This window comes from Cyanistes caeruleus, chromosome 1, assembly GCF_971803275.1.
Source record: "Cyanistes caeruleus chromosome 1, bCyaCae1.hap1.1, whole genome shotgun sequence".
In the NCBI taxonomy this organism is placed as follows: domain Eukaryota; kingdom Metazoa; phylum Chordata; class Aves; order Passeriformes; family Paridae; genus Cyanistes; species Cyanistes caeruleus.
In genome coordinates, this window is record NC_141701.1 from 140,463,467 (window position 1) to 140,472,324 (window position 8,858).

At 49.2% G+C, this 8,858-nt stretch overlaps 1 protein-coding gene across 2 annotated transcripts; it reads right to left on the bottom strand.

Annotated features, from left to right (window-relative positions):
• Positions 1-1,779: 1,779 nt before the first annotated feature.
• On the bottom strand, positions 1,780-5,805 carry LOC147655969 (uncharacterized). Of its 2 annotated transcripts, none has more exons than XM_086864239.1 (2): positions 2,962-5,805; positions 1,780-2,760 (listed from the first exon to the last, which is right to left on the bottom strand). In XM_086864239.1, the coding sequence occupies exons 1-2, from the start codon at positions 5,551-5,553 to the stop codon at positions 2,104-2,106; spliced, it is 3,249 nt and encodes a 1,082-aa protein (XP_086720365.1). In that variant the 5' UTR covers positions 5,554-5,805; the 3' UTR covers positions 1,780-2,103. The 2 variants fall into 2 exon arrangements, with proteins under 2 accessions (XP_086720365.1, XP_086720368.1); XM_086864242.1 differs by having other exon boundaries at positions 3,163-5,775.
• Between the last annotated feature and the right edge of the window lie 3,053 nt (positions 5,806-8,858).

Sequence of the window (8,858 nt, forward strand, 5' to 3'; positions counted from 1 at the left end):
ATCTTCATCTGTCTTAAAGCCAACTTTCATTTGTTTTGGAAGAGCTGTGTGTGTCAAAGAGTCGTGCAGTGTGCCTGGGGAGCAATACCTCCTGCCTGTTCCTATTCCTCATGGACGAAATCCCAAAGGATCAGCATGCAGTCCTTTCCGGGTTAGAGGAAATGGCCTTAGTTTCCACCAGGGGAAGTTCTGATTCAAGACCAGAAACACTTTTGCCCTGAGTGAGTGTGTAAGAGACGGTCCCAAGATTCTCTCATCTGTCTCTCAACCAATTGAAGGACAGAGACAGACCCTGAATATCACAAAGGACTCGGTACAGGGGCTCTGGCCTGGTTGAGGTGGATGTTTGCCAAGTGATTGTTTGCAGGTACCGTGCTTGCTGTGCTACCACGGTACACTGCCCTCGCTCTGGCTGGCGAGTACAGACTTGTACCCCACACCTGCCCCCCTTAGCAATGGGCCTCTTCACCATGCTCATCAATCTCCTCTGGTTTTTGCCTTGTGGCCCTCGCTTTGTAAAAGACTGTAAAATACACCCCAAAACTTCCTTGCATTTGAGATCTCCCCAACGGACAGAAGACCCTGCATCGGTGGACGGCTGAGTGGACTTCGACGTTGGCAGCTATAATCCCCTTAGTCTCTTTTCCTTATGCTTTGCTTTCTCCTCTTTTCCCTCTATCGCATATTAGTGCTGATGAGCACTCAATAAACTGTGTGTTTTGCTGTTGAAGTCCCTGGTTTGCTGATAATCTTTTGTACTCTAAGACCGACTAAAAGAACCACATCAAGAATCCCACCTTGCAGATCCTGACAGAGTGGTCAAAGCCCTTGATGCATCTTGTGATACCTGATAGTGATGCCCTCTGCCCTTTGGGACAGTGTGGCAGTGGGGTTCTGAGACCTCTTGTGTGGTATGGCCTGGTTGAGCATGGAGGAATAATGGGGATGGGTACGATGGAGTGCCCAAAGATATATTTGAATTACCACAGGGTAATTGTGGTCTGAGGGGCTGCATCCAAAGACCAGGGGATGCGGTGAACTTCACAATAGACAGGGTTCCCTGGGGGCAGGTGTCTGATTGTGACCGCAGGACAGGGGTTTTGACCTTAAAAGTCTAAGGTTCTGCCTATTTTGGGATGACTCCATTAGCATCCCCCCAGCACCCCGCCTTCCAAGGCCCCAGGTTTACTCCCTCCATGTCAGGAACCCAGTCCAAGGTATGACCTATCCCAGCTGATTAAGTTCCCACAGGACAGCTGCAAAGAAATGTGATGTAGAGAAACAGAGAGAGCAAGACAGCAGGAGGTTATCAGGAAAAGAACTAGACGAGCTTTAAAGCCCTTCCCCAGCCAAACCATCCCATGATTCTAGGTGATGTGTGGATGTGTATATTAACTTGATAATACTAGTAATATTATTATCATTATAATTATTTTATTTATTCACTAGACTATTATTTAATCTTCTTCTTATTCCTAGACTTATTATTACTATTTACTACTACTACTACAACTACAGTTTCTTTTTCTTACTCTTCTTACTCTTCTAATTCTTCTTATTCTTCTTACTCTTCTTATTCTTCTTACTCTACTTACTCTTCTAAATCTTCTTATTTTTCTTACTCTTCTTATTCTTCTTACTCTACTTACTCTTCTAAATCTTCTTATTTTTCTTACTCTTCTTATTCTTACTCTACTTACTCTTCTAATTAGTCTTATTCTTCTTATTCTCTTTTTTCTTTGTATCTTATCTTTCTTATTCCTTGACTTCTTATTCTTATTTACTACTGCTACAATTTCTTCTACTTAATCTTCTAACTCTTCTTATTCTTCTTATTTATCTTATCTTCCTTATCCTTCTTATTCTTCTTATTCCTAGACTTATTAAATACTACTATACCAATTTCTTCCTCTTCTTACTCATCTTACTCATGTTCCTCGTCATACTCTTCTTAACCTTCTTATTTTTCTTAGTTCTTCTTACTGCCACTACCATTTCTTCACCTTCTTTGGATGGTTTTTGCTGTCTTAAAGCCTCACGATGGTGGGTGGGCTGCAGGCCAGCTGCCATCTGCAGGGCCTGTGCTGGTGCCAGCAGCGGGCACTAGTCCTCGAGCTGTGGTGCGAGGCAGGGACAGCAGCACAGTCTGCGCAGAGCCCGCAGTGCCCGCCTCACGCGTGAGGGTCGTTTCCTATGGGGGCCTGGCTGGCACTCACCCCAGGCCTCCCGAGGCTTGGGCACTGGGAGCTCTTCTCCTGCAAAGCCTCCTTGTGTTCGCTCGCTGGCTTGTTCATGGAGCTCCAGGAGGCTCACTCCATCCCCGTTGTCGTCCTCGGGCAGGAGGGGCTTGACCGTGATGCTGTGTGCGCTCGGACTGTGCCAGTTGCCCTGCTTGAGCTCTCTGTCACGGTAATCTTCAAAGCTTGACTGTGTGGAGGGTAGATTACCGTTCTCTTCGGGCACCTCCAGGCTGCTGAAGTCTTCCTCTCTGGCAAATCTTTGGTCAAAGGACTCCTCCCAGTCCGACGCTTCTTGGCAACTAGCGAATTCTTCTTGAGTAAACTCTTCCACTCTGTATTCTTCCCAGTTAGAAAGTAGGCTGGATAATGGGATGGAGGAGCAGCTTGGACTGTATGGAGCAGGGATTAAGACCAATTCCCTTTCTCCTGGAGCTGCTGCATTTTCTTCTGCAGCCATGCTTTGCTCCAGGTCCCTCTGCTCCGGTGTCTGCTGGCCACATTCCTGCATGTCCAGGCTAACCTGGCTCATGGTCTCAGAGCTCAGGTGCTGGGCTGAGTCCAGCTGAGCCTGGCTGCAGCTTGGGCTGGAAGCAGGGGACGAGATCGGGACCAATTCCCTTTCTCCTCCTGGAGCTGCTGCATCTTCTTCTGCAGCCATGCTTTGCTCCAGGTCCCTCTGCTCCGGTGTCTGCTGGCCACATTCCTGCATGTCCAGGCTCACCTGGCTCATGGTCTCAGAGCTCAGGTGCTGGGCTGAGTCCAGCTGAGCCTGGCTGCAGCTTGGGCTGGAAGCAGGGGACGAGATCGGGACCAATTCCCTTTCTCCTCCTGGAGCTGCTGCATCTTCTTCTGCAGCCATGCTCTGCTCCAGGTCCCTTTGCTCCGGTGTCTGCTGGCCACATTCCTGCATGTCCAGGCTAACCTGGCTCATGGTCTCAGAGCTCAGGTGCTGGGCTGAGTCCAGCTGAGCCTGGCTGCAGCTTGGGCTGGAAGCAGGGGACGAGATCGGGACCAATTCCCTTTCTCCTCCTGGAGCTGCTGCATCTTCTTCTGCAGCCATGCTTTGCTCCAGGTCCCTCTGCTCCGGTGTCTGCTGGCCACATTCCTGCATGTCCAGGCTCACCTGGCTCATGGTCTCAGAGCTCAGGTGCTGGGCTGAGTCCAGCTGAGCCTGGCTGCAGCTTGGGCTGGAAGCAGGGGACGAGATCGGGACCAATTCCCTTTCTCCTCCTGGAGCTGCTGCATCTTCTTCTGCAGCCATGCTTTGCTCCAGGTCCCTCTGCTCCGGTGTCTGCTGGCCACATTCCTGCATGTCCAGGCTCACCTGGCTCATGGTCTCAGAGCTCAGGTGCTGGGCTGAGTCCAGCTGAGCCTGGCTGCAGCTTGGGCTGGAAGCAGGGGACGAGATCGGGACCAATTCCCTTTCTCCTCCTGGAGCTGCTGCATCTTCTTCTGCAGCCATGCTTTGCTCCAGGTCCCTCTGCTCCGGTGTCTGCTGGCCACATTCCTGCATGTCCAGGCTAACCTGGCTCATGGTGTCAGAGCTCAGGTGCTGGGCTGAGTCCAGCTGAGCCTGGCTGCAGCTTGGGCTGAAAGCAGGGGACGAGATCGGGACCAATTCCCTTTCTCCTCCTGGAGCTGCTGCATCTTCTTCTGCAGCCGTGCTCTGCTCCAGGTCCCTCTGCTCCGGTGTCTGCTTGGCCCATTCCTGCATGTCCAGGCTAACCTGGCTCATGGTCTCAGAGCTCAGGTGCTGGGCTGAGTCCAGCTGAGCCTGGCTGCAGCTTGGGCTGGAAGCAGGGGACGAGATCGGGACCAATTCCCTTTCTCCTCCTGGAGCTGCTGCATTTTCTTCTGCAGCCATGCTTTGCTCCAGGTCCCTCTGCTCCGGTGTCTGCTGGCCACATTCCTGCATGTCCAGGCTAACCTGGCTCATGGTCTCAGAGCTCAGGTGCTGGGCTGAGTCCAGCTGAGCCTGGCTGCAGCTTGGGCTGGAAGCAGGGGACGAGATCGGGACCAATTCCCTTTCTCCTCCTGGAGCTGCTGCATCTTCTTCTGCAGCCATGCTTTGCTCCAGGTCCCTCTGCTCCGGTGTCTGCTGGCCACATTCCTGCATGTCCAGGCTCACCTGGCTCATGGTCTCAGAGCTCAGGTGCTGGGCTGAGTCCAGCTGAGCCTGGCTGCAGCTTGGGCTGGAAGCAGGGGACGAGATCGGGACCAATTCCCTTTCTCCTCCTGGAGCTGCTGCATCTTCTTCTGCAGCCATGCTTTGCTCCAGGTTCCTTTGCTCCGGTGTCTGCTGGCCACATTCCTGCATGTCCAGGCTAACCTGGCTCATGGTCTCAGAGCTCAGGTGCTGGGCTGAGTCCAGCTGAGCCTGGCTGCAGCTTGGGCTGGAAGCAGGGGACGAGATCGGGACCAATTCCCTTTCTCCTCCTGGAGCTGCTGCATCTTCTTCTGCAGCCATGCTCTGCTCCAGGTCCCTTTGCTCCGGTGTCTGCTGGGCCCATTCCTGCATGTCCAGGCTCACCTGGCTCATGGTCTCAGAGCTCAGGTGCTGGGCTGAGTCCAGCTGAATTTGGTTGCTTGCTATGGGTCTGTATGTTGCACGGACAGACCTGTCTGTCTGTGCTGTTGGAATGTTCTCTCCCATGCCAGGAGATGCTGGTGCCTTTTCCACTGCAGGAGGCAGAGGCTTGGTGGCTTCCTCCTCCCCAGCAGTAGCAGCTGAGGCAGCAGCAGCTGTTGTCTCAGTGTCCAAGCGACTCCTTGGGGCAGGAGAAGCGCTGGGCAGGTCATGTGCTGCCTCTCCCATCTCCTGGGTTCCCACACTGCTGGGAGAGCTGGGCTCCAGCTGAGTACCAGTGTGGCCATTCTTGTCTTGCTCCTGGGAGACCTCTGCGTCTATCTCATCTTCTTCTCTTTGGAACACGTGTGGATGGCCTTGCACGTCTTCTTCCAAAGGTGAGTCTTTCTGGTATCCTTCAGCTTCCCACAGGGACAGCTCCTGGCCTGTCACATCTCCTTCCCAGCAGGACAACTCTTGGTATGTCTCATCATCTTCCTTCTCCTGCATCTCCTGAACTAGCACACTTTCTTCCCACTGGTATAGCTCTTGCTGTGTGCCATCTCCCCCCTGGTGGAACTCTTGGGGTTTCACAGCTTGCTGTGTGGAAAATTCCTGCACCACCGCTTCTTGCCATTGGTAAAACTCCTGAGCTGTTACTTCTTCCCACAGGCAGAGCTCTTGGCCACTAAGAGCTCCGCACTGGGAAAGCTGTTGCTCCACCTCGTGTTGCCTCTCTTTGTCCATGTTGGTCAAGGGCCCCTCCTCCTTCTCAGTCTCCAAGAGCGGCAGGACTGAGCTACCCCCTGCTCCCAACCAGTGCCCACTGAGGGCCTGCTTTTCAGCCAGCTGGGCAAGGGGCTGGGTGCCTCGGAGTTGGGGCTCACCTTATCTTGCTGTGTCTCGGACTTTCTGTAGCGCGAGATCCCGAGAGTTGCTGCCTTGCGACACGGTGGCTCTCACGGGACTGGCCACTGCAAGGTTCTACAGCCCCTGTACACCCCTGCAGGGCGTGGCTCCGCCGTGTCACAAGGCTCTCTGGGCACCGCAAGGTTCCACATCGCCAAGGGCCCTGACACATCACGCCTGTGTTGCCAAGGGCCACACCCGCAGCCCTTCAACGGTCAAAGCCGCTGCAGGTGTCATGGAGCAGCCCCTGGGCTTGTGGGCTTCTAGCCCCTTGTTATCATCTGCTTATTAAAATGATCCAAAATGCCTCTGCCCAAATTAAGGTGCAAACCACATCACACTCCCAAGCCAGTAGGATGGGTTTTAATGAACACTAAATGAGAGAGAAAGACAGAGAGAGAGAGAAAGAGAAAAAGAGTAACAGAGACAGATTAAGTAGAAACCCTCACTGCTCTGTGCATGCCAGTAGAGTCCCCTTGATGCTGTCCATCGGGTCTTCTTGGTGCTGAGGGTGCCCCAAAAACCTGCAGTTCAGTGGACTAATACACATTTGGGCCAGGCGGGAATGCCCAAGTACCTCCCATGGCAGGGGCCAAGTTTGACAGTCTCCTGCAACAGACTCTGGATCTGTTGCATCTCTTTGTATCATGTGTAAAGCAATGTGAGGTGTAGAGGTAGAAAGAAATAGGAAAAAGGTCTCAGAGAGAGAGCAGGAGAGCAGAAGCTTATCAGGCAAAGAACCAGGTGGTCTTTAAGGCCTTTCCTAAGCCAAAGCATTCCATGATTCTAGATGATGTGTGGATGTGTATATTAATTTGATATTACTATTAATATTATTATCATTATAACTATTTTATTTATTCATTATACTATTATTTCATTTTCTTCTTTATATTTTCTAGTTCTTCTTCTTCTTCCTAGACTTATTATTTACTACTAGTAGAATTTTTTCCTCTTCCCTTCTTCCTCTTCTTCCTCTTCTTTTTATTCTCTTTCTTTTATTTCACCTTATTCATTTTATTCATATTTTTCTTCTTATTTTTCTTGTTCTTTTTATTCTTATTTTTCATATCCTTCTTATTCCTAGACTTCTTCTTCTTATTATTTACTGCTACAATTTCTTCCTCTTACTCTTCTTACTCTTCATCTTTCTTACTGCTGCTACTATTTCCTCTTCTTCTTTATCCTCTTCTTCTTTTTCCAATTTTTGTTCTTATTTCTTCTTCTTCTTTCCTACTGCCATTTCTTCATCTTCATCTGTCTTAAAGCCAACTTTCATTTGTTTTGGAAGAGCTGTGTGTGTCAAAGAGTCGTGCAGTGTGCCTGGGGAGCAATACCTCCTGCCTGTTCCTATTCCTCATGGACGAAATCCCAAAGGATCAGCATGCAGTCCTTTCCGGGTTAGAGGAAATGGCCTTAGTTTCCACCAGGGGAAGTTCTGATTCAAGACCAGAAACACTTTTGCCCTGAGTGAGTGTGTAAGAGACGGTCCCAAGATTCTCTCATCTGTCTCTCAACCAATTGAAGGACAGAGACAGACCCTGAATATCACAAAGGACTCGGTACAGGGGCTCTGGCCTGGTTGAGGTGGATGTTTGCCAAGTGATTGTTTGCAGGTACCGTGCTTGCTGTGCTACCACGGTACACTGCCCTCGCTCTGGCTGGCGAGTACAGACTTGTACCCCACACCTGCCCCCCTTAGCAATGGGCCTCTTCACCATGCTCATCAATCTCCTCTGGTTTTTGCCTTGTGGCCCTCGCTTTGTAAAAGACTGTAAAATACACCCCAAAACTTCCTTGCATTTGAGATCTCCCCAACGGACAGAAGACCCTGCATCGGTGGACGGCTGAGTGGACTTTGACGTTGGCAGCTATAATCCCCTTACTCTCTTTTCCTTATGCTTTGCTTTCTCCTCTTTTCCCTCTATCCATATTAGTGCTGATGAGCACTCAATAAACTGTGTGTTTTGCTGTTGAAGTCCCTGGTTTGCTGATAATCTTTTGTACTCTAAGACCGACTAAAAGAACCACATCAAGAATCCCACCTTGCAGATCCTGACAGAGTGGTCAAAGCCCTTGATGCATCTTGTGATACCTGATAGTGATGCCCTCTGCCCTTTGGGACAGTGTGGCAGTGGGGTTCTGAGACCTCTTGTGTGGTATGGCCTGGTTGAGCATGGAGGAATAATGGGGATGGGTACGATGGAGTGCCCAAAGATATATTTGAATTACCACAGGGTAATTGTGGTCTGAGGGGCTGCATCCAAAGACCAGGGGATGCGGTGAACTTCACAATAGACAGGGTTCCCTGGGGGCAGGTGTCTGATTGTGACCGCAGGACAGGGGTTTTGACCTTAAAAGTCTAAGGTTCTGCCTATTTTGGGATGACTCCATTAGCATCCCCCCAGCACCCCGCCTTCCAAGGCCCCAGGTTTACTCCCTCCATGTCAGGAACCCAGTCCAAGGTATGACCTATCCCAGCTGATTAAGTTCCCACAGGACAGCTGCAAAGAAATGTGATATAGAGAAACAGAGAGAGCAAGACAGCAGGAGGTTATCAGGAAAAGAACTAGACGAGCTTTAAAGCCCTTCCCCAGCCAAACCATCCCATGATTCTAGGTGATGTGTGGATGTGTATATTAACTTGATAATACTAGTAATATTATTATCATTATAATTATTTTATTTATTCACTAGACTATTATTTAATCTTCTTCTTATTCCTAGACTTATTATTACTATTTACTACTACTACTACAACTACAGTTTCTTTTTCTTACTCTTCTTACTCTTCTAATTCTTCTTATTCTTCTTACTCTTCTTATTCTTCTTACTCTACTTACTCTTCTAAATCTTCTTATTTTTCTTACTCTTCTTATTCTTCTTACTCTACTTACTCTTCTAAATCTTCTTATTTTTCTTACTCTTCTTATTCTTACTCTACTTACTCTTCTAATTAGTCTTATTCTTCTTATTCTCTTTTTTCTTTGTATCTTATCTTTCTTATTCCTTGACTTCTTATTCTTATTTACTACTGCTACAATTTCTTCTACTTAATCTTCTAACTCTTCTTATTCTTCTTATTTATCTTATCTTCCTTATCCTTCTTATTCTTCTTATTCCTAGACTTATTAAATACTACT